The sequence below is a fragment of the Hemicordylus capensis genome, chromosome 3, assembly GCF_027244095.1.
Source record: "Hemicordylus capensis ecotype Gifberg chromosome 3, rHemCap1.1.pri, whole genome shotgun sequence".
NCBI classification, from domain to species: Eukaryota; Metazoa; Chordata; class Lepidosauria; order Squamata; family Cordylidae; genus Hemicordylus; species Hemicordylus capensis.
Genome location: NC_069659.1, coordinates 297,509,932 through 297,536,095, shown reverse-complemented (window position 1 = coordinate 297,536,095; position 26,164 = coordinate 297,509,932). Strand labels below are relative to the sequence as shown.

The window sequence follows — 26,164 nt, the reverse complement described above, 5'->3', positions numbered from 1 at the left end:
GGGAACACAAAGTTGAAACTGGCATTTGCTCATTCACACTGCCAATCATTATGGCCCCCGCCTCCAAAGTAATCTCCATCACGTAGCGGGCTTTCCGCTAGCAACCAGGTCATGCCTTTAGTAGCATCATCATCTTGTGCCTTTCACAACATACACCTTTGATCTTTGTGTTGTGTGGATGAAATTCACCACCCTTCCAAAAATGAGCAGCTGTAGGATGTAATGGTGGTTGAGATCTAAGAAAGCTCAAATCGTAAGCCTTTAAATAAGCTGCCTGGCCCTGCACAAGCCATTCTGTAGCCTCTGCCCTCCTTTGCAATGGGAAGACACTGTATTGCACATGGAGATAATAGCAACCTTTTTCAGCATTGTAAGGATTATTGAAACGGTGAGAAGCACCTTGAGGAATTAAGGAGAAAATCTAAACATGAATAATAATAATGCAAGTTGATGCAAGGTCTACATACCTGCCAGGGGGCCACTGATGCCAGTGCCTCCCAATCCATGTAGCTTGCTTCCATATGAAGCATATATGTACCAGAATCAGGTCATGAAGGATTTGAAAGGACAGTTCAGGCTGCTTTTATTCAATGCAAAAATATATGTATAAAAAGGTGTATTGTACTTTCAATATTAAAGTCTGCTGCAGTACAATATTCCAGGCTTAGAAAGAGTGGAAATTGCTTACATTCTCAACAAATTCAACTTGTGGGGAATTTTAACTGCTTATCAGTGTAATATAAAGTAAACCTACAAGACATCACAGAATTATTGAACTATACATAAATCTGAAGAAGTTTACTGTTTAGGGAATTAAAAACACTATCAATGGAAATGGAAACACTTTTCAAATGGACTGAAGAAAAAATGTGGTTTACTGAACATTCAATAGATGCATTTTTGTACCTAAGAATCAAAACCTTGTACAGTGCAATCCTATGCACGTTTACTTGGAAGTGAGTGCCACTATGTTAAATAGGATTTACTCCCTGGTAGGTGTGCATAAGATTGCAGCCTACGTGGTATATAGCTCAAAAACTCTCTAGAGGGAGAATTCATGCTTGGCGCCAAGTCTTCAAGAGACGAATACTCCAACAGGTTTTGCTAGTAATTCTTATGACAAAATGCGTAAGCTTTAATTGGAATGTGTCTGGCATTAGTATCCAGCCATTTCTAGTTATTCCTCTTTGTTAAAATAAATTTAGCTACCAAATATACTTTTTAGGAAAAGAAATGTTAAGTTCCCTATAAACGCTAAGCAGCTTAAATAGGTGACAATCATTCTTGTTGTTTCCCCAGTTTTAAACTTGTTTTAAATCTCTTCCAAGCGTTTTCCAAGTTTTCAGCATTTCACGAGATAAGATGGTATAAGGGCGATGAAATACGCATTTCCACACTGCAAAGCTTTTTCAATGACTTTCTTTAATGCACAATAAAAGTTTAAAAGTTAAAACTTTTATTGCACATTAAAGGAGGTCATTGAAAAAGCTTTTCATGAGACAGACAAGAGAATATCTATGGCACTGTTCATAGGGTAAAATTCCAGATATTAATACTAAGCAAGAGCTGACCATCCATATGAAGCAATAACGTTGTTCTAGCAAGAATTAAAACTCTAGTTTTGACAAGCAAACTTGATTAAGTGAGATTTGGTTAATGAGGATTACTTCAGTATCTCCTGCCATAGGTTAACTGGCTCACATTTTGGCAGTGTGGCCATTTCCTTGAACACCACACACATTCTACTGCCACATCCCAAGTACTAAGCTGGAATTGATAAGAGTCAGCTTTGTGGCCTCACCCAGTATCTTGGGCAAATTACATGCCCTATATTCTTGCACAGCATGCAGCTAAAATATTTTGGCTATTTGACTCTAAGTTAGTTTCACTTGACCTCAGCAATAACATTTCTCCTTGGCTTATTCCCGACAGCAGATTTCTTGGATCCCATTAGTCTTTCAGCACCTTTCTTGGATGTCTTATTAAAACTAGAATAAGCACCTCCATCATGTTCAGAGTGTACCAGCCAATTTGCTCCAGGTATTAGAATCATAGGCATAAATCAACAATGAGAATTTACCTATTACAGATTGGATTTCTCATTAAAGTTGACTGGATGCCAATGTGTGAACTGCCAACCATAGATTGCGCAATTTTCATGTGTACATAATTCATTCCAAAGGAGCACTGCTGCCCTAGAGCTACAACTAACCACATAGGGTGGAATTTTTCAGAAGTACTTAATTTTGGCCTCGCTCTGTTCCCATTAAAAACCAACAGAAAAATATGTTGACTACAGCTTTAGATGAACACTCGTCACTCTGGAAAGCCACAATTTACACTCAGATGTTCTACAAGGGTTTTAAAGCACACAATGCAGCTCTGGATCTTTGTTTCCATGCATTGCATCTCTAGAAGATCTGTATGTTTAAATTTATTCTATATTAATGGTACTGAAATACTTCAGCAAGTGTTGTGCAATACCTGAACAATGAAAATTTTTTCTCCATTAATTGACAACTGAGTAATAGAATATAGAAGAAACCAGAATCTTGCTTCCTGTGCCAAAGTTCAGCATTTCCTTTCTTCTCCTCTCACCCTCAGTACAAAGGTTTTTCCAGGCCTTGTCCCTAAATATTGTATGTGAATTCAAATCCATTTGACCTGTATTATTTCACAAACCAGATCTAGTAACAGGTACATGGCCCTATGACATTAGGGTCATACAAATATTGAGTTATACTGCTTTTCTTTATAGTGGACATAGCACTTTTATCTTAATCCCAATAACCTGCCATTAAGGTTGATGGATGCACCTGAAGATGGATGCACCTTCTTCTGAGTCAAAAGGTGGTATGCCAAAACAAACATGTTTATTTTTCACTTCATCATGGCTTTCTCTCTTCCCCACCAAGGTTCCTCAAATCACAACTGCCACTCACAGATTTGTAGCTGTTGTGATGTTACACTGGAGATACTTAGAATAAGGCTGATGTGGGAGGCCAAACACCAGGCATGTATCTTGAAGGACAGATACAGGGGAAAGGCGCTGTTCTGGATGAGGGAGGAGCAGCAGCAGACAAAGCTGGACAGAAGCTTGCTTTTGCCAGACCTCAGAGTTTCTCTGATAGTGCAGACTTAACTGTTCGGTTGGCATTCCATTTTTAGGAATTGCAGTGGCTTGGCTATAACACATTGCAATTTCAACATACTTGTCACAGTTACACTTGTGCCATGCGAGTGGAACAAGCCTTTCAAATAAAGAGCAGAATGTAATTACAAAGGAAGATTTGGAGCTTCTAGAGTCAGCCATAAATACCCTCCTAACTCTGAAGGTGTATAAAACAAAGTATGGGATCTGAGATATAAGATTAGTCATTGCTGGTGAAAGCGTCAATGTGCAAGAGCTGCCAGGGAGGCTTCACAGTCATCTCCAGAATTCAAGTGCCAATTAATGTATTATGAAGGATCCATTATCTAAACCTGACAGTAGTCAATATCAGGGATGAAGTTTCTTACATTAACTCATCATATACAGATCATTGTTTTTACTCTTCAAATATGTCTTTACAAATATAAATTTATACATTTTATTCCTTTTCAGGTCATAAAAAATCCTAAACACATAAACCAGTACCTTTTTAACAAGAAAAACTGTATTCTACGGTCTGATGTGAAAGGCTCCTAATATGAAAGTTGCACTGGCACTTCTCTGAAGGCCTCTAGCACTTGGAACATCCTGTCTTCATTTAATCTTTTAATCCAAGGCTCCATTTTACTCTTATTACCACTGTATATAAGGTAAATTGGAAACAGTTCTACATAATTGCTTGTTGTTGCCTTAATGCACACTGGAGGCAAGTCCCCCCCCCCCCTTTTCCCAAAGAGATTTTGAAGAATGAAGTTAAAACATAATAAAAAGGCCACTTGTGATTCCAACCGTGTTGTGCTGTCGTTGTAAAAATTAAAAGAAGAAAGAAGTAAAGAGCAATTGGTACTTTAAAAAGGGCAGGGGGGGAGGGGTGTAATTCCAGACACACTACAAACCTGAACACTACCAAAACCAGTCAAGTCATTTTAAATATTTTGATGCTGCAACACACATAAGTCTTGGGAGGGGAGGGCAGAGAAAGAGGGATGATTTCTGCCACCATATTTTTACTTAAGTACATCCACACTTGTCAGTTCAAACACCTTGGAATTAAGTTTCCATCTTCTTTAACAGTGCCAATTCATGTCCAACTCCATTATTCCAACTTTTCAGGAATTCTGTTAGGAAATTAAAATATCTTATGTCCACATGAATGATATGTAGAATAAGAGCTAGTCTTACAAAAACGCCAGGAACATTTTAAGGCACAGTGATTCTGGGGAAAGTTGTTCTTGTACTGCCACTTCACACTCTGGCTTCCTGGTTCTAACCACATTATGTGGAAACTCCACTGAGATCAGCGGGACTCACTGCTGTGTGTTTTGGACAGAGGTTCTGTTGCATACAGAGGCAAATTGAATTTTGCTGTTAGGTTAACACACTGTCTGTCCCCTGCCAAGTAGAATAGAGAGTGTGCATGCCAGGTGTCAGACATAGGCTCCCAACGCTGCATGGAATTCAGTGAGGCACTGCACCAACTGCTGGAATTTAGGTCTCTCCTCAGGATCTAGTGCCCAGCAACAAGCCATTACAGCAAATCTACAAGACAGAACAAAGAGCAAGCAAAGATAAGCATGATTGCCAAAGTTAAACTACTCACACGCTCACACAGTGGAAGTCTTTGCTTCCTTCCTGCAGGATTATTCTATTCATTCATTCATTCATTCATATTTGTACACCACCCCAAACTTATGCCTCTGGGAGGCTTACAGCAACATAAAACAAATTAAAACAAAAATTAAAACATTAAAACAATTTACAACCACACGTTTAGTTAGAAAGCTTGGATGAAAAAAATGTATCTTTAGAGAAGTTGAAAAGGTTGTCAGAGATGGGGGGCTCTTATTTCAGCAGGGAGTTGGAATTTCACATTCCAACGTCGCAGGGTGGCAACACCAGAAGAGCTGGTGGCAACTGGAGATGGGCCCCTCCAAATGATCTCTATGGGTGATGGGGCTCATAGTGAAGATGTCATAAGAGCAGCTCAGCTAGATCAGGCCCAAGGCCTATCTAGTCCAGCATCCTGTTTCACACAGTGGCCCACCAGATGCCTCTGGGGAGCCCACAGGCAAGAAGCGAGAGCATGCCTTCCCTCTTGCTCCCCTGCAACTGGTATACAGAGGCATCGTGCCTCTGAAGCTGGAGGTGGCCTTCTCTAAAAAGGAGGTCACTCTCTTACAAGCTAGATGGGTGAAGAATAAAAAAATCACAACATATATGTTTGAGCATGTTCAGCAGTCACAGGCAGTACAAGCACTGCACCTCACCTTTCACTGTCCAAGGGATTCAGTGCTTCTGGAGAGCCAGGCACACTCCCAGTTTTCAGCCTTGTTCTAGCAAACAAGTCCACCTAATGGCACAACGGAGAAGTAACCTGCCTAGAAAGCAGGAGGCTGTTGGTTTGAATCCCTGCTGACATGTTTCCCAGAATTTGGGGGACTCCTATATCAGGCAACAGCAATATAGGAAGGTAATGAAAGGCATCATCTCATACTGCATAGGAGAAGGCAATGGTAAACCCCTCCTGTATTCTACCAAAGAAAACCACATGGCTCCGTGGTTGCTAGGTGTTGACACTGACTCAATAGCACAACCTTTTTCTAGCAAACATTAAGGTAGAAGGTGGAGAGAATTATTGTGTGTTACCTCCTGCCTTAGGTGGAGGGGAATTTGCAAGCACACGACTGAAAACTGGGTGTGTGCCAGGTCTCCTACCCAGGTTGGGCACTCCTCCTACCCTTTCAGTGGCTGTGAGAACAAGCCTAGCAATGTGTTTCTCTAGTCCCTCCATCCACCTCTTACTAGGGGACATTTAGGTGTGTTCATCTACCTAATTCAAGGTTTCACATAAAAGCATCTCCGTACTGCCAAAATTACTGCAGATGACAGAAGCAGGTCTGCACGCTAACCAGTGTCTCTCTCAGAGAAAAATCGAAGCCAGACAGCATTGTACATAGGAAGAGAAACATTCTGCGGGCATGCCAACATTGCATATGGTTTGGGGAAAGTAATTAGTGTGTGGGGGGGGGGGAGAGGGAAGGAAGGAAGCCAAGTTAAGGTGGTCATCAAAATTAATAAGGCATGAACAACTGGAGTATAAAAGGAAGCCCACCATAGTGACCAGTGAAAATCAGACCTGAGTCCAGGTAACTACAAAATGTACCCCTGGGAACCTGCCTGGCTTGTTCAGCTTAAGGACCTAATGGAGATGTATTTTGACTGAATCAGACTTTCGTGCTGAGCATAATCTGAAAGTTCTGAACTAGAACCGTTACTGCGGGCACCATTAACACAGAGAAGGAAAAGAGGGTTGGGACTGATGTTCTACAACACACATCAGCAACACCCACTGGAAGGAGGCTATGCGAGAATGAATAGGGACAGTTGCTATGCTCTACAATATACGGAGAGCTACTAACCCTTTCAAAAATGTTGCAGCTTAATGAAAATAGCAGGGACACAAATTTTCTTGGAGTCAGGCTCATGAAATTAAATTCATCCTTACTTATTGGCATTTCATTCTACAGTCACCACATTTTTACTTCCCAGTATTGAGAAAGGGAAGTTGATCCAAGCAATGTAGAATATACAGTTCTATCAAACAAGGATTGTCAGACTTCTCACCAATTAATATCTGGGCTTCCTCATGGATATTGTTTTCAACTATGCCATCCTGAAATATAACCCTAATAGTCACCACTTACAGTTCATCTGGGCAGTTGATTGGCTGAGCTATTCTGTATCCATCCTTTAGATAGGCAGCCATCTCAAAGGGGTCGATATCAACATATGGAGTTTGTCCCAAGGTCATCAGTTCCCACAAGGTTACTCCAAAAGACCACTAGAAAAAGTATTGCACATAACTGGTTAAGTTTAGAAATGTTTCTTTTCTCCCCCAGAAATATCAGTACTATGGAAATAAATAAAGAGCACAGCCCATATTTTCAGAGAATGTCATACAAACCTTGAAAAACACAGACACGCAAATGTGAACCTGACCTCTCTGTCCTCCCCCTTGCATTGCTGTGTGCAAACTGGATTGTCAGACCAAGAACTAAAGCTACTTACCTAGTACTGGGGTGGGAGTCACTTCAAATGGTGGGATCCCACCATACAACACATGTGCCTTAATCTGAACTGCACACAAATGTGTGTTTAAAATACAGGCAAACTGAAGACATAAGGTACTGTGAACCCTACTGGCTGACTGAGGCAACCGGGGAACAAGTTGGGTCTTGGGGGTGCCTACTAGGCAGGTTGGAAAATGGGGAGCAGTCAGGCAAGCAGGCTGTAAAATCCAGAGGAAAGCACAGGATGGCACAGGTGAGGGGAGTAGAACCCTTGAATGGGCATGCCCGCATGTTCCAATACGGAGGCCTTGAGTGAGGCCCCAAGACAGCAGTGGGAGGTGCCATTGGCATAGTTTTAAAGGCAGAAATAGCTTGGCCGCTTACTGGCAGAGGAAGGCCTGCTTCCCTATGCTATCTGGGTATTAGGGCATCCCTTTGAAAAGGGTGAGAACCCAGTCATGAGGGGGATGAGTTGGACACAAGAGGGATGGAAAAATGCACCTCATATCCACAGAACCAGGGATTGCATGACTGTGGAAAGCAGCTCTATAGCACTGAATTACTGCCTTGGCTGTCATTATATATAAATCAAATAAATAAATAAATAAATAATGCAGGTATCAGGGCCTTTAACATAAAGCTACTTCTCTGGGGAGATGAGTGCATCACACGCACAGTTCAAACAGAGTTGTGGTAAGTGTATTCTGGGGATCATATCACCAAACTATTAGCACCAGGCTTTAACACAATGCAGAGTTTCAGAAAGTATGCAGCTGTAATACTCTATACTCTCTATACTCTCCAACATTAAATAAATATGAGATGTTAGTGACAAGGTGAAATATGAGAATGCGGCTGCTTAGGTCACGTTTTAGTGTTAAGATTTTCGGTTACAGTAAAAGAAGCCATATTAGACACACATACATACACATCTTTGAAACATGTTATCTTTAAATGCTGGTGAATTATTTTGAAAATGGACAAACGTAGTTGATAAATAATGTCCGCATTATTCATATTCCAGTTAACTTGAACCATCCACTATCCAATGAAATATCCACCCTTTTAGTTTGGATATCAGAGATTGTACATCTAAGAAACAGAAATAATATCCTGCTGAGTCAACTGAGCTCAATGATGCTTCAAGTGTACTGGCTGGAAGAATTGTACCAGTTCTTGAGTGTGATTCAGTCACATGGTGTTTCCACGGACTGGGGACAGTGTACCCTCTAACAGAAAATCCCAGATGTTCCTGACTACAACTCTCAGTATCCTCAGCCAAAGCCCACTGCAACTATGGAATCTGGGATTTGTAGTCAACAACATCTGGGATTCTCTCTTACAGGGAACACTGATTGGGGAAAGGATCAATAAGGAAAACTCATTGCTTTTCTAATATTTTTATAACACCAGCAATTCAAGTTCTTGAGAAGGACTGGAACAGAAGTGGCTTGACCATTCCTGTCCCAATAGGTTTAGCTGCCTCAGATAAAGTACAACTAAATGAATCAAATCTTCACAGGGAAATGCTTACATGTTGGGTTACACGTTGGCCAGTGGACAGATTGCCTGTCTATGATATATCATTCACCAGCATAACAAATCTAGATTCAGGTGGACCTTCTTAACTGTGGTCCCAGCACTGTTTTGCAATCAGACCATGTGTACCTGGCCTCAGTATATGCAGGTTTTTAAAAGGGTTAAAATGCAGCTATCTGCAGCTCCTAGGTGGCTGGAAATAACCTCTGAGGTCATTTCTGGCCACCATTTTTGCTGATTGGAGCCATTTTATGGGTCTTTCCAAACCCCCCACCCCCAGTAATGTTTCGTGGGAAATCGACACAACTGGGGTGGGGTGGAGGCATTGCTTGGAGATGGAGACCTGCAGAGCATGACACAGTACATTATTTCTCCAATTTCTACCTTTTTATTGGGTTTTTTGCCCTCCAGGAAACTAACCCCCCAGCCCCATTTGCCATTGACTTAAGGCCTCCTTATCTGTGGTTTTGTTATCTGGGAGATTGGCACGAACAGAACCCCCTGGGGATAACGAGGTCCACCTGTACTGCACTATTACAAAGGCTATTTAGATAAGAGAAAAAGTTAGGACTCATGGACTGATCAAAAATGTATTTCAAAATTCCAATTTATTCAGGTGGTACAAGATTGTAAGTGACTATGTGCTACAAATGTATTTGGAGGAACTTCCATTGGTTTTGCTTAGGAAAGCTTTTACAAGAATGAAGTTCCAAGCACTGACCTCTAAAACCTCAGGCAATCAAAGTTTTTGTATCAATTGTCAGGAGATGACAGAATACGTAGTTTATATTGCAATTTATAGAAGATCTCTAGAACTAACTATTTCACAGACATTTTTGATAGCTAGACTGGGATAAGTGCTGCAGATGAGCTTCTTCCATTGCTGCAAGATTCAGACAAATATATTAATTTACAGGGTATCCGTTTGCTTTGGGAGCTCATACAATTCAAAACAAACATGTAGAGACCACTGCTGTTTCTGTTACAAGGGTTATTTAGTCTAACTTAACTGCTATTTCAACTTTGTATTAAAAGCTTATTTTGACAGATAATATTTACTAATCTGTCCTGTTCAATTTCTGCTGTTTGGATATTTAGATGTGTGCATTTGCCACCTGGAGTTTCCCAATTACATAGAATCCAATAAAACTACCCTACATGCTTACTCAGAAGTAAGCCTGTTATATTCAATGGGGCTTACTCCTGAGTAACTGAAAATAAAATTACAGCTTCCATTGCTTTTCTAAGTTCTACCAGTGTACAATTACTAAACTGTATCACATAGTTCAAGGGGGAAAACAATTGTGAAAATACGGTTCCTGTCAGTAAAACCATTATTCCGCTATTCTGGAAAAAATAGCATGACATTTTTCCAAACTGGTATCTAATTTGAATATAAAGAGAATTAAAACCAGCACATTTTAATCAAAGCTTAAAAACCACAGACAGAGAATAAGAGAAAGCAACATAATTGAAAACCAAAAGCCCATGTCAAAGACCAGCCACCCCACCCCCACCCCAAAGCAGTTACTTGGGGGAAAGGAGCATTGGTTACTTAACTTGAAGGTTTCTTCCTGCTGCCAGAGTTGAGGACAACTTATGGGTTATCCTCCCCTATGCCACTCCAGAGGGGAGGACTATGCAAATAAGTTAGAAGTCTAAGTAGCCTGGGGAGGATAGCGTGCCCAGTTCTGAATAGCCAACTCAAGAAAAAACCCTGCAAGAATTGCTTTTTGTTTGTCCTAAAGAAGTAGTCTCTGCAGTAGATCTGGGCAGCCCAAGTGGATGGGCCGAGATGTCCTCAACTCCAACAGCAGGAGGAAGCCTTCACAGTAAGTAACCAACACTCCTTTCCCTGCTGCCGGGTGAAGACATCTTGTTGGACATGCCACAGCTGATATTCCTGGGTGGGAGCACCCTGGTCTAATGTGGAGGAAGTACCTGCTGCAGAACGCTTCTACCCAAAGTGGCCTCTGCTGAGCGATGTATATCCTTCTTATAGTAACTTGTAAAATTCGACAGGGATGGCCATGTTGCCACATTACAAATTTCAGCAAAAGGGGAGTTAGTTGAAAATGCTGCCATTGTTGCAACTGCTCTGGTACAGTGAGCCAAAATATGCAGAGGAGTGGGAAGGTTTAGGGTATCAGAAGCCAGAGAAATGCATGCCTTAATTCAACTAGCTATGGTAGAAATTGAGACCTTCTGACCCATGGAAATAGGTAAATAGGATACAAACAGTGCATCTGGAGGTGCTTCTGGATCTGAGCCTCTCCCTGGTGTCCCAGGTTGAGGCAGTGGCCAGAAGTGCCTTCTATCAGCTTCGGCTGATACACCAGCTGCGTCCGTTTCTTGAGATAAACGACCTCAGAACTGTGGTACATCTGCTGATAACCTCCAGTCTGGATTACTGTAACACACTCTATGTGGGGCTGCCCTTGTGTGTAGTCCGGAAACTACAGCTGGTTCAGAATGCGGCAGCCAGGCTGGTCATCTCAGAGAGACCATATAACTCCTGTACTGAAGGAGCTACACTGGCTGCCAATAAGTTTCCGGGCAAAATACAAGGTGTTGTTTATAACCTATAGAACCCTAAATGGCTTGGGCCCTGAGTATTTAAGAGAACATCTTCTTCATTATGAACCCCACCATCCATTGAGATCATCAGGAGAGGTCCGTCTGCAGTTGCCACCGGCCTGTTTGGTGGCTACTCAGGGACGGGCCTTCTCCGCTGCTGCCCCAGAGCTTTGGAACATGCTCCCTGCTGAAATAAGAGCCTCCCCATCTCTGAAAACTTTTAAAAAGTCTATGAGCCCCTGGTGGTGCAGTGGTAAAACTGCTGCCTTGTAACCAGAAGGTTACAAGTTCGATCCTGACCAGGGGCTCAAGGTTGACTCAGCCTTCCATCCTTCCGAGGTCGGTAAAATGAGTACCCAGAATGTTGGGGGCAATATGCTAAAATCATTGTAAACCGCTTAGAGAGCTCCGGCTATAGAGCGGTATATAAATGTAAGTGCTAAGTGCTATTGCTTTAAAGAGACACCTATTCACTCAGGCTTTTTATTAAATATTGTTTGAACAGTTTTATCATCATTTAAAATGCTGTTTTAAAATTTAAATTGTTGTAATGTTTTAACTTTTACTATGTTAAAACATTACAACAATTAAAATTTTAAAACATTTTAAAATGATTTATTTTGTTTTAACTACGGTTTTTGTTTTTTTGGTCATTTATTTTAACTAATGTTTTTGCTTTTTGTTTGTTGTTGTAAACTGCCCAGAGATGTGAGTTTTGGGTGGTATAGAAGTATAATAAATAAAATAAAATAAAACAATCCAATTACTACAACAGCTCTGTACATCTAATGTAGACTTTCAGGCATCTCCTAATGTCTAGTTTGTGCCAAACACGCTCCAAAGAATGTGTGGGATTGAGACAAAACGATGAACATGCTGTGAATGGTGAAAGACTAATGGTACCTTAGGCACGAAGGAGGAATCAGTCTTACGGAGTTTGGGGGTGGGGGGAGAATGCAGAGATGCTTGTTGACTGATAGAGGCTTAAGTTCTGAGACTTGCCTGGCAGAGGTAATTGCCACCAGGAAAGCCAACTTATAAGACAGGCGGCAAAGCTTAATGGGTTCAAATAGAGGACCTTGTAAGGCTTTGAGTACCTTATGTAAGATTCATGTTTGAAAGCAGTGTATGGTAGGTGGAGAAAGTAAGGTAGCTCCTCTAAGAAAATGCTGAAGGCAAGATTGTAAAAAGCATCCCTTTCATGTGCTGCTTGCCATTTTAATGTGTTTGCCTTTAGGTCCTTATCTAAGCCATCCTGCAGGAAACCGAGCAGGTCCTTGAGGCTGCAAGTTTCCTTGGGTCTGTGGTTTTGTCTGTATCTGCTCAAGAAGGCCTGCCAAGTAAATTGGTACATGCGGTTGATAGATGCTTTTCTAGAAGCTAGAATCATGTCCAGTATCTTCTTGGAAAAACTGTATTGCCTCAGGAGGTTCTCCTTGGTCTCCAGGGGACTAAGCCTTAAGCAAGCTGGATCATGGTGGGAGACTGGGCCTTGTTGCAGGAGGTCTGTTGATACTGGAAGGAACCACAGGTTTGAGATGGTGAGGTGGGGAATTTCTGGGAACCAGGGTCTCCTTGGCCAGTATGGTGCTACTAGAATGATCTCTGCTTTGTACAGGCAAGTTTTGCAGAGCAAGCGGTTGATCAGAGGTACTGGAGGAAACACATTCTATAGTTATTTATTTATTTATTAAATTTATACCCCGGCCAAACTTCTGTCTCTAGGCGGCTTCCAGAGGCCAGGGGGCCACAGAGCATCAATTGCTTCCACTCTATCACATGAGAAGTGTGCGAAGAATCTTGGTAGTTGGTACTGTCTGGTGCCATGAATAGGCCAACCCACAGTTTTCCTAGGTGTGCTGTAAAGAGATTGAAGACGTGGTGGTTGAGACTCGATTCAGCTGGGATGAGTTCCATTTAGCTCAGCCAGTCCGTGTTTGTGTTGAGGACACCACTCACATGATGTGCCCATGAAGATGCCAAGTGTGTCTCCGCACACTGGAGGAGGAGGGTTGCTTCTTGATGTAATGAGCATGACCTGTTCCCTCCTTGGCAGCTGACATGGGCATTTGCCTTGATAGTTGTCTGTGCACATCAGAATATGTTTGTGTTCCAACAGATGTCAAAAGGCTATCAGCGCTAACCAGATGGCTCTCAATTCCAGGCAGTTGATGCTGTGCTCCTTTTCCTGGCCAGTCCACTTCCCCTGAGCCAAGGTCTGGAGACAGTGGGCTCCCCACCCCCGGAGACTGGCACTGGTTGTCATGATGATTCTGGGTTGTCCTTGGCCCATGGTCTAAAGGAAGATCTAAAAGGGACAAAAGGACTGAAAGGGCTTTTTATTCTGCCTGCGGAAATCCCTCTGGGTAGCTGGGCGGACCTTTCTCTTATCTTTGGTTTCTATGAGGATGTCTTTTAATGCCTCTTGCCAAATAACTACGAGTCTACATATACCACAGAAGCTAAGTTGGCTCAAGAGGAGGCATCTAACTGCCAGTGTTTCAATCAGTGTTTCATAGCATTAGCCATGAAGGCCTGCGCCTTCTGGATCTTTAGGAGCATCTGCCTTAGATATATGGGATCCTTGAGTGGATTCTGGATGAGGTCATCCACTCATAACAGAGACACTCTGGCAATAATAGAGGCTGCAATAGAAGAGCAAATGGTGAGAGAAGTCTCATGGACCCTATTGAGAGAAGCCTCCATCTTTTAAGCAGAGGAATCTCTGACAGCACCTTAGATCTCTGACCTTAGGCAGCACAGCACCTGATATAAGGGCCACTACTGGCCCATCTGTGGGCAGAACTTGAAGGAATTCCAGGCTTTCCTGGGTGAAACTGTAAGATGTATTAGCCATGGAACTAGGCTTCCTGTAAGAAGCAGGCGAAGCCCACTCTTACTTAACCATGTCACTAAAGAATTCTGGGAAGGGAAAATTCCTTTCTTTGATCTAATTTTTTGGGGAAACAAGAGTCCCTTTGGTGCTAGCCTGTTCCTCTTGAGGAGGTGCCAGGTGTAGTTTGAGAGTTTGAATTGCCTTATTTAAGAGAGTGGCAAAGTAATCTGGAATAAACAATCTCTGTGATGTAGAGAAAGAATCCATGAGTTGGTCATCCGACCATTCACCCCCTGGGCTCCTGGTCAAGATCCTGGTCACCCTGGAATAAAGGGTTGAGGGAGAACAGGTGTGGGTGGGTAGAGTCAAGAGGGTCCAGGTCTTGTGGGAGAGACCCGTGAGGATTATGGGGGTCAGGGAGTGATTGTTCAGAAGTGTGTGGTGGATTTTTCACATTTTTAGGATTGTTTCACCTTTTGCTGCCCCTCTTCTTTTCTGACTCTTTAGGAGGTGGACAGTTTGGAGGAGGAGATATTTTTCTCTTCCACGTCCCCCCTTTGAGCCCCTGCTTTGTTGCAGAGATTTGGCTAACATCTCTGAAAACCATGACTGCCAGACAGGAGGTACAGCATTATGGAGATCCATGGGCATGGAGGGAGAAGCTTCTCCTGTCAAGTTTACAGGAGATTTGGGGGGGGGGGATTTGGCACTGGTCTCACCAATTCTGCTGGCAAATAAGTCTCTGAAACCTTTGAGTTCTCTGTGGGTCTTTGGGGCTCTACCCCCACGTCTTGTGGCATGGCTGCTGTTCTTTGGTGTGCTTTCTGTGATCGTATGTTGCGACCTACTCCGTCAACTGAAGAGTTCAGACCACTCTGCTCTAGCCGCACCACCGAGGCCCTTGGCAGTTGGACTGTGTGCACGGTCTGGGGCCGCAGATGCCTTGCAGACTGGGGCTGGTGCAGCAGGCCCATGAGGGGCTGGCTAGTGTGGTGCAAGGTCTAGGGCCAGTATGGAAGGCCCGAGTATTAGGCATGTGCAGGGACTGGCCCGGAGTCCATTCTAAGGGGCTCCGGACCGGTCTGGACCCGGGGCCAGTTCAACGCCAGGGTGTGTGTGTGTGTACCTTTAAGGGCGGGGGAGGGTGTACTTAGCCCTCCTGCCACTTTCCCCCCTCCAGCGCTCCTGTTTTTGAAAGCATTTGTCAAAAGGCTTCAAAAACCTGACTGCACGTGCGCACATCATGTCCGTTGTGTGTGCATCAGACGTGCGCACGTGGTATGCACACATGCAGTCAGGATTTTGAAGCCTTTTGACGAGGAACAGGGCAGCAGGGAGGTACCCTGCCGCCCCAAATGCTTTCAAAAACTGGAGCGCTGGAGGTGGAAGAGTGGCGGGAGGGATGAGTACACCCTCCCCCGCCCTTAAAGAGCCTCCCTCCTCAGTGCCGGATCACGGAGGTGCGGTTCTGTGCACACCACTACTGGGTATAGCTACTTCCAGCAGCAATGCTTGGGAGGCGAGGACCAGCAGAAGGCCCCGGGGGTGGGGTGAGTTGAAAGTGGTACCATATGCAAAGAGATATCCTCTCCCAGGGGCCCCTCAGAAGTTGAAAACAGGGTCATACTGTGCAGTTAGTCTTCACTGCATCTGCGGGCCTTGCAACCAGGTGGTGGGAGGGCCGATGTCCTTTCCCAGGTCCAAAATGACTGCATCCAGAGCAAGGGATGGTGAGGACCTAAAGGAGCTTGCCAGGCTGGGTGGGTGGGTGTAGAGGTAACTTACAATTCCTGATACGAGGGCCTCTCTTCATAGCCCAACTTATGGCTCCAGTAACTGAGGGAAGGAGGAGCAGGTTGGTGAAGAGGGGTTTTTATGGGAAGAGTATCCAAAAAATAAGATAAGGCTTTTAGAGAGAAAAGGTTGTGGTCTCTGGGGCAAGCACAGGTCTAGAACTGAGCGGGCTATCCTCCCCAGGTTACTTAAAGCCTTCTGATTTGCATCATCCTGCCCTCTGAAGCAGCATAGGGGAGGATAACCCACGAGATGTCCTCACCCAGCAGTAAGGAAGAGCATTAACAGCAGCACAGAGAATGCGATAAAAAGCGAAACAGTGCTATTTCCTTGTATCAGTGATGGACTGAAAACAGATTATGCAAAATGCTAATGGCATTATAAAAACCAAGAAGTATCAACTGTGAGTGGAAACTTTCAATGGCCACAATATCTAAATATACACAAACAGGCATAAGTGCAACCAGTACTTCCTTTTCTTCGGAGAGCAAGGCTGAAAGTCACTGGATTTCCTCACCCACGAGATGTCCTCACCCAGCAGTAAGGAAGAGCATTAACAGCAGCACAGAGAATGCGATAAAAAGCGAAACAGTGCTATTTCCTTGTATCAGTGATGGACTGAAAACAGTTTATGCAAAATGCTAATGGGATTATAAAAACCAAGAAGTATCAACTGTGGGTGGAAACTTTCAATGGCCACAATATCTAAATGTACACAAACAGGCATAAGTGCAAACAGTACTTCCTTTTCTTCGGAGAGCAAGGCTGAAAGTCACTGGATGCTGGGATTAAAGAAATCTTAAGTAGAAGCTTTAAGCATGGAGTTGTGTCTTTACTTTAGAAAAGGCTACTTTACTTGAATAAAGTACAAAGATCTAGCACAGATTTGACTAAACATTCCTAAGTGTTACCTACTCAGAAATGTCACATTTAAACTGGCAGAGAACTCCAAGAGCACTATGACCAGTTTTGCACATACAGATTTGAGCTTTAAGAAGAACTGTTAAATTAGACTTATACCTCATCCTCTAGTTTCGTCGCTACTATGAAATGCTTTGAAATCATTTGTTCATCAGTCAAAAGTGATGCATTTTAAAAAATTACAAGTGCCCAGTTTGTTTGTATTTACACTTCTCCTCCTTCACCCTCCTCCCTGCAGTTCAAAAAGCCATTCTTGAGATACTTGGCAACAACATGGGATGTGGTGCCAGCAGCTGCAGGAAAAGGGGAAGACCCCAGAAACTAAGCTGAAACACCTTCCGCTGGAGCAGGCCTGCTCAACTATGCCCCCCCCCAGCTGTTTTTGGACTACAACTCCCATAAGTCCCAGCGACCAACAGTCAAGAATTATTCGAGTTGTAGGCCATCATCTGCAGGAGAAGCTGAGCAGCCCTGCGCTAAAGGAAGCTCTGCTAGCTGAAGGGGTCTCCATACGGTTTCCAGGGGCTCTCCCCACACCCAACCTGCAGCCACAAGCACTCCATCCCACATTGTTACCAAAGATCCCTTGGCCCTTAGAAATGGCTTTTTGGGAGGTTCCGGGGGTTGCAGGGAAGAGGGTGGAAAGGAGACCATTGCTTGTGCTAACAATGCCCTGTGCTGCATATGGCCCACTGTAAATTTGCCCCATATCAAATATTGGTATGAAGACTTGAAGATTGAATAGACTTGTACCAGGAATAGGTGAAAGGAACATTATTCTCCCAACCACCAACAAAAATATAGAATGGGTACAAGTAACAAATTAAGGCCATGGTAAATAATGTCTGCATATCTAAAAGAACAGGAATGCCTCTCCTAAACATTCTAATTTGGGAAACCTATTTGTACAGGAATGATGTATTCAATACTTGGTGGGCAGTTAAAAAAGGCCCATGATCCCTACCACCACCAATATTTTACAATGTGTGTAAAAGAAGTGTGGTAGCTAACATTAAAGGGCTTTCTTTAGAAATTCCTCTAGCCCTTCAGAAGTGGAGGTCCCAATAACAAAAGCATTTGGGGAGGAAGAGGGAGCCTCGCTGGTATCCAAACTTTAGCAGTGAGAACGTATTGAGATCCCAATTTTGCCAAACATGTTCCTTGGTACCAATGGGCCATGAATAGGAAGGTTTTGGACAAATACCTTCAATACCAGGGAATTTGGCAGGAACTAATGTAATATTACACAACATGCAGTTAAACTATGGAATTTGTGGCCGCTATAGATGGTTTTAAAAAGGTATTAGATTAGACAAATTCATGGAGTACAGAACTATCAATGGCTACTAGCCCGGACAACTGTCTATTTCCATCAGGAGCACAGGAGACATGCTGCTCATCACCAGGTGGGAGGGAGGAGTTGCCCTCTTCTCCCTGCTTGTGGGCTTCCGTGATGTACCTAGTTGGCCACTGTGTGAAGCGGGATGTTGGATTGGCCTGATCCAGCAGGGTTTTTTTAGCCTACTTTCCAGTAGGCTTATGAGATCACCTGGTATATTGTGTGTGTGTGTGTGTGTGTGTGTGTGTGTCCCATCAACTTTGCAATGCCTGGATCAATATGAACCAAATCGGGTACAGTTGTAGGGACACCTCAACGGCGTAGTTTGTGATGATGTCATCCACCCCAATCCAAGATGGTGGACACAAAAACATTCGAGGTGCAAGTGGGCTAATTTGTGATCCGCTTAACTGATTTGAACCAAATTTGCTGCAGCTGTAGGGACACATAGGGACACCTCAATGGCAAAGATTGTGATGATGTCATCCACCTCAGTTCAAGATGGTGGACATGTAAACATTGGAGGTGCAAGTGCATTAACTTGTGGACAGTCTAACCGATTTGAACTAAATTTCCTACAGCTTAATAGACAGATAGGGATGCCCCAATGGTGTAGTTGTGATGATGTCACCCACCCTGATCCCAGATGGCAGAAGCATAAACCTTTGAGGCAAAAGTGCACTAACTTGAGGACTGTCAAGTGCACTAACTTGAGGACCAATTTGAACCAAATTTGTAACAGTTGTAGTGAATGGCACAGGGACACCTCGATGGTGCAGTTTCTAATGATGTCATCCACCCCGATCCAAGATGGCGGACACATGAACATTTGAGGCAGAAGAGATCTCACTTGTGGAACTTGATTTGCACCCAATTTATTCCAGATGTAGAGACAGTGAAAGGAAAGTAGGCTGATTAGTTATTAATTATTATTATTGTTATTTATTTGATTTGTATACCGCCCTTCCAAAATGGCTCTTACTAGTTCTTATTAGAACAACTTGTGTTCTCTCCTATCAACTTTATAATGTTTGGTCAACTGCATTTATATCCAAATTGCAGGGCAGCATCTCTCGAGCCTTTAATATGTTTGGCTAGTAGATAGCAAGTTGTCACATTTGTTCTCAGCTTCCTGACTGCAGTGTACCTCTTGTTGAGCTTTGACTGTACGGCAACTGTATTTGTTTTGATATAAGACAGAGTTGTGCAGCAGATAAGTATATGGCATGAATATAGGGAAGGGTTCAGAGCCCTCGTTCTGCAAGAATCACACAGAGCCTAGTACCCTAGACTAACCTTTTTTTCAGTTGACCTAGGAAGGGTGGGATTTAAAAAGTAACAAATAAAAGTTCTTAACATGCTTAATTGGATCTGTCAATATAACCTTTCAAAAATGTATTTAAAGGATTATGCATGTTATGTATTCATTTTGCTAACATTACATCTTAACTTACCACATCACTAGCACCAGAAAACTCATTGTTAACCAAGCTTTCAAGAGCCATCCACCGTACTGGTCTATTTTCATTGTCTCCAAGGCAATGGTAATCCATGGGGAAAAGATCTCTGGACAGGGCATTGTCAGTAATCTTTACCTGAAGTGCATCATCAATCCTGCACAGTAAAATATATGATTACTTAGAGGTCAGAAAAAAATTCACAGCCAAATATGAAGTCATCTAATGGAGTGTTACATGTGTAGCACTGAGAAAATGGCAGTGTATTTTTAGGCAAATTCTAGCCTTATATTCCTAGATCAAAGCAGTGTTCGTTTGCAATTATATTATTTAACGGATAGATTTCTCTCCAAGAACATTTATAAGTTTTAAAAGCAAACTGACAGACTGCATATTGATGGCATGATATCATCTCATTTTGTTAGCCTACTTTCCTTAAGCAAAGTAAGCTCATGAGATCACCTGGCAGAGTGAGTGTTTCTGTGTATGTGTCCAATCAATTTTGCAATGCCTGGACCTATAGGAACCAAATTGGGTACAGTTGTACATAGGGACACTTCAATGCTGTAGTTTGTGATTATGTCACCCACCCCAAGTCAAGATAGTGGATGCGTAAACATTGGCGCAAGTGGGCTAACTTGTGAACTGCCTAACCGATTTGTACCAAATTTCGTCCAATTGTAGGGATAGTGAAAGGAAAGTAGGCAGATTAGTTCTTATCATAACTTGTTGCTACTACATTTGGTCAAAATATAGAGTTGTGCAGGAATGTAGGCTATTGTGAACCATTACATCACTTAGGGACTGAATGGTGGACAAATGGCTGGAGAGGAAACTACATGAAGGTGTCATGAACCATAGCAAACTCCTGCTAAAGCAACCAGTAGTACTGCACATATTGGAAAATACTTACAATTAGTGAAAAAACATCACTATGATGGCTGGGGATAGGGGCTTGAATAGCTCCTAGATACAGCCCCCTGTTGGGTCCTTTTAAAATTAGGGCTGCAACATCCACTGTCAGGATAGATGGCAAGTTTTGACCTCATTTACAGTGTTGTCCCAAGTGCAACATTTTGTTTTCTCCCATGCAAGTAAATATTGTCATCACTGGGGTAGGGGCTATGCCTACTCCATGCTCCAATGACTCCAGCCTGCTCCTATCTGTATTGATCCATCCTACATTTTGTATCTTGATCACACTGGAGTTTGACAGAGTATTGGGAACAACTTTTTAATATATAGATAATGGTAAGGACAACACTGAAGTTTAGTGGTAGTAGCTAAGTTTGCACATTCTAACCAAACACAAGGTGACCACGTTTTCCATTAATATGGTAGACTCTGAGCTATTGATGATGATAGACACTTATCTCAAATGCTCATTCTTCTAGCCAGCCAGAGTGCTGCAGCTTCAAATACTGCAAGTACCTCTTTGCCATGCTCCACAAGCAAAATATCACTATCAGCCAGCTATCATGGTGTGGCTATCAGTTTTGAAACTAACAAAAACAGTGTCTTTGGTGCATTAAATGCAGTACTTACACACAGTTTCTAGCAGCCAGGTCTTTGTGAATGACCTCCCTTCGGGCCAAGTAGCTCATTCCACAGGCAATCTGAATAGCCATATGTACAAGATCTTGTTGTGAAATTGCCTACAGAAATAGAGATGTATAATTGTAAGTATGTGTTTTCTTGAGATTAAAAAGGTGTAATATAATATTTTAAGTAAATATAATGTGCTTGAATAGAGACTCATTTTGTTATATTCTACCTGTCTAAAAAGTAAAAGCCCACTTTCTTGTCAATTTCCACATAAACACTAATATTTCTCAAGTATAATGAAAGCTGCTAGTGTTGTACCAAACAAGCAAATCAGAGCCCAAAATCTCAAAGTGTGTACTTATTATTACAATGGTGCAAACAACTAGCTTCATTAAAATCTGATTTAAAAAGGAGTAACAGAGATGGTTATCATCAGCACACTGATGGCACTTCATTCCAAATCCCTCAATAACCTTATTCAGTGGTTTCATGTAAATGTTAAAAAGCAATCTGGACACCAAAAGAACCCTGTGGCACAACTGCCATTGGGCAGAGCAACAGCTCCCTAGCTTCATCTTTTGGAAAACTGCCATCCAGATTGGAGTGCCAAAACCTCACTTCCAACAGTTGACCCAGAAAGATACCACAGTCATTGGTACTGAAAGCTGCTCAGAGAAACTTCTTTTAGAAAGCAAGAAAAATCTTGGCCTTTTACCCAGGCTTTAAATGAGTGTTTTGTTTGCTGCTGCTTTGTATCTTATGGTTATATTGTACGTATGTTTTAAACTTTTAATTAGATTTGTATTTTTATATTCCATTTTAATTCTTATTGTGTAGTTTTAATGTTTTTATATTATTTTAAATGTTTTTTAAACAACTTTGAGATTATTTTAATGAAAGGTGGTATAAAAATTTAACAATAAATAAATAAATAATGTACAGAGCAGGACTATTTTTTTCAACTTGTTTCATCATTTTAAAGAACAAAATCTATCTTCCTAGACAATGATGGCAGTAGACCTGAGTCACCCTGCAAAACTATTTTATCTGTGCACTTCCTGTCCTCTAGTTTTATTCAAAATGTGGCAGAATTTTTTACTTCTAATTTCATTCATAAGGGAAAACAAGTTCTCAAAAATTGCAAAAGCTATCGCCACACTGCAGCATCTGTTTTGGTTTTGTACACAATGGCTTGGCTGACAACTACCCAGCAAAGCAGTGAATACTCATGATTTTATGGTATTGCTTTTAGGTGCATGTTTTGGAAAAACAAAGCAACACTACAAATTTGTACTATGCAAGAATAATCAAACCAATCACAATGTAATTTCCCCCCCAATTTTTAAAATGTCAATGTGTTATTAATGTGTTTTTATCCATTATGATTTTATCTTTGTATGAATTTTAAATGTGTTATGTTTTATGTTTTTAATTCTGTATACCGCCTAGAGATTTTTATACTAGGCGGTATATAAATTCAAAAAATAAATATTCCAGTTCTTGTTTTTAAGACTGACCATATCTGCTTCTCAATGGTTTTACTGCAAAAAAGTTCATAAATCCTTTGCAAATGTATCAACAGTTTTAATGACGTCTAAACTGGTGACACTGATATTATCTGATACCTAGCTTGAACACCTCTTACCTGAGGATTGTTAGCTTCTACAAGTTTGCATTGCCGCAAAAACAATTTGAGGTTCCCCCAGTTCATATAAGGCAAGAGTACCATAGGTTTCTCTCCTTCCTCTGTACAAACATGAGTGATAGGGAGCAGATTTCTGGGGAGGGGGAAAAATTATATATAAAGAGAAAAAGAGAGAGAGAGAGAGAGAGTTTGTCGAGCAATTACATCATCAACTCATGCCTAGAAAAAATAGTGATGATAGTATCAGTATCTCTGCACTGTGAATGTGCTTCACAATTATCCCAGTACCTTAATTCAAATCTTTTCAAGGTAGTAGGTAAAGCCACCTTTATTTTTAAAGCCAGATGTATACACTAATATAACTGTAGTTGAAGTTGCTAGTTCATCTCTTTTTCAAAACTTCTCTATCCACACAATTTACAAGACAATGAGAATGTGGAGGGGACAGAAGTGACTCACAATCATGTTAAAACTAGTGACTGGATAAAGTAGACATTGAAAGACTGCTCCAATGTATTACTTGTCTTAATGCTACAATTATAAAACATTTTTAAAAATCACACTGGTTAAAAGATTTTAACAATGCATTTTTCTACTAATGAAGGGACAGGCAAATTTACAAGACCTGCATGTTGTCTTTCTAGTTCCTGTTATAAATATTTACCGGGGTGGGGGGGGGAGGGGTTGAAAGACTGTGCTTTTGATCCCAAATAGTATGTCACAAAAACTGGTGGGATTTCTGAACATTCTCTTTTCCACATCAACTGGCTGAAAGCAGAACATCAGAATAATTCAGGATTAACAATTTACCACAAGAGACTGAAACTCCACCAGCAGCAGCCGAAACTAGGTCGGACAAATCTCTCTCAAAGATAGTTTTGGCTTAATGAGCCTGTCTTGCTTCCTTTGGAGGGATTTGTGACCTATTTGGAATAATTATGACACCCTTTTTAAAAAATGCAACTTTACAGAATATTAGCTGGAGAAACTTGCATTCTACAAGAATCAACACATGTTCCTGACAACTAGTGATGTGCCCTGTCCCTCAATCCAAGCCTGATTTAAGCCTGTGGAAGGCAACACTTCTCTTAGCCCAACTTTCTGCTCCATGTGTGGTTTTGTATGCTCTGCACTGGCATGGTAATCTTTATAAGACATGCCATACATCAAGTTTTGATCACCTGATGCAAAAATGTTCTATGTTCAGGCTTTTCTAATAATCATGTTTTGAAATACACATGCATCTAATTTTGGCTTTCTGGGGGTCTGGAAGTGCTTTAACTATATGGAGCATACTGAGTGCCCAATTTTGAAGGAAAGGCTTACAAATGCCACCTTCTCAGATGTTCCTAGAAATCAAAGTGCCTTGGATTACATGTGTACAAAAGTTATGCGCCCTGGTTGCTGTGGCAGTAAGTTAGTCATTTCAGGGTATACAGAATCCCTAATTATTTTTTTTTAAGTCCATTTTCAAATTTTTCTGGTAACCGGGTATCTTGGATTACATATGTACCAAGTTGCAAGGCTCCAGATCAAGAGGAAGTACCCTAACTTTTTCATAGCCCTATCAATGAACGGGAGGTAACGGGGACTCCTTGTTCCCAACAGGAGTTACACTTTGGGATTCAAGCTGTGATTCAGTTATACTGACCAGAACAAGGCCTGCTTAACTTCAACACTGGATAGTCAGTATGGTGTAGTGGTTAGAGATACTGGAATAGGACTGGGGAGACCCAAGTTCAAATCTCCATTCAGCCATGAAACTCAGTGGGTAACTCTGGGCCTGTCACTTCTCACTCAGCCTAACCTACCTCATAGGATTGCTGTAAGGATAAATATAATAATGTACATCACTCTAGACTCCTTGGAGGAAGAGCAGGATATAAATATAGTAAATAAATGATAATATAAACAAACAATTGCTGCATCATGGCTCTGCATCATAAGTCTTAGGACATACAAGAGCCCCTGGTGGCGCAGTGGTAAAACTGCCGCCCTGTAACCAGAAGGTTACAAGTTCGATCCTGACCAGGGGCTCAAGGTTGACTCAGCCTTCCATCCTTCCGAGGTCGGTAAAATGAGTACCCAGAATGTTGGGGGCAATATGCTAAATCATTGTAAACCGCTTAGAGAGCTCCAGCTATAAAGTGGTATATAAATATAAGTGCTATTGCTATTGCTATACAAGTGCTATTGGATCAGACCAAAGGTCCATCTAATCTAGAACCCAATTTCCCAAAGGGGCCAGTGAAAAATAGTTCTGTAACCTGCTACTAAACCTTTGCAAGAATACACTTCCTATCTTCTTCTAAACTCATAGCATCTGCTGTAAAATTACTGATCACACAGACCACAGAGAAAGCTCATAACTGATGGCCACCACATGCAAGATCTGCATCAAAGAGATGTTCTGCTGACAGAGTACTCTCAGAAGTTGTCCACAGGTAGAAAAATAACACAGCACAATAAGTTGTCATAGTTCTGCTTGAAGACTCTAAAAATGAAATACAGTACTTACTGGCAAACCTAAGAAAGGAATGAGCCCAGAGGCAAAGAGAAGAAAATTCAAGGCACTTGTTACCAATGTTTATCCATTTTAAAGTTTGATCTATCTACAATTTCAACTTGGGGAGTTTTTCATTTCAGGTTAATTTTTTCACTCAAGTTATAGTGGGCTTGAACAAATTTTTTAAATCTGATAAAAACTGGAGTTTAACTTCCTAATGCAGTGATCTTCACTATTTTTCAAGCAAGGACCTTGTATTGGCTCTTGTATTGAATGTTTTTTGCCCATTTCCCACTGTACTATGCTTTTCTCAGTGCTGGGAGGGCCCTTTCAGAGAGTCAGAGCCATCTCTTAGGAGCTCTATGGGGAAAACTCTGGATAGGGCTACATTTCCCAGTACTTCATGCACACCTTCCAGTACAGTATAGAAGCTCAAGAGGGCTAAGTTGCCCATAAAGGAACCCACCATCTCTGGGCAAAGCACAGCACTGCACGGTGCAAATGATCACCTCTGCATGGTGTCAAAGGAACTGTGAAGAGCAGTCACCTTTGGCTGGAGCTTCACACAGGCCCAACAATCAGGGAGCCACACTTAGGGTTGATGGGAGCCACTACTGGCTCCTGGACCTTACAATGAAGAACAAAGTTCTAATGTCTAAGGGTAAAATGTGTGTTCTGGACAGAGGTCTTTGGAACAGGAAACCCTAAGCCCATCTCATCTGTTAAAAATGTGAATCTCTTATTCAGCAAGTGTATTGCTGGACTGTTCCCAACCCCTTTCTGA

General features: G+C 41.9%; 1 protein-coding gene across 7 annotated transcripts in view; it reads right to left on the bottom strand.

The window, feature by feature from the left end:
• The window catches only part of RYK (receptor like tyrosine kinase), a 102,987-nt gene that overhangs the window by 12,755 nt on the left and 64,068 nt on the right, over positions 1-26,164 (bottom strand). For 6 of the 7 annotated variants that reach the window (XM_053307652.1, XM_053307653.1, XM_053307646.1 and 3 more), the window contains exons 11-15: positions 22,875-23,007; positions 21,230-21,339; positions 19,682-19,841; positions 6,856-6,992; positions 567-4,690 (exon numbers count right to left, since the gene is read on the bottom strand). In XM_053307652.1, the coding sequence (XP_053163627.1) occupies positions 4,579-4,690; positions 6,856-6,992; positions 19,682-19,841; positions 21,230-21,339; positions 22,875-23,007 (652 nt within the window). In that variant the 3' untranslated portion in view covers positions 567-4,578. Of the gene's footprint in view, positions 1-566; positions 4,691-6,855; positions 6,993-19,681; positions 19,842-21,229; positions 21,340-22,874; positions 23,008-26,164 lie in introns of those variants that run through there. The other variant, XM_053307651.1, reaches the window with a different exon arrangement.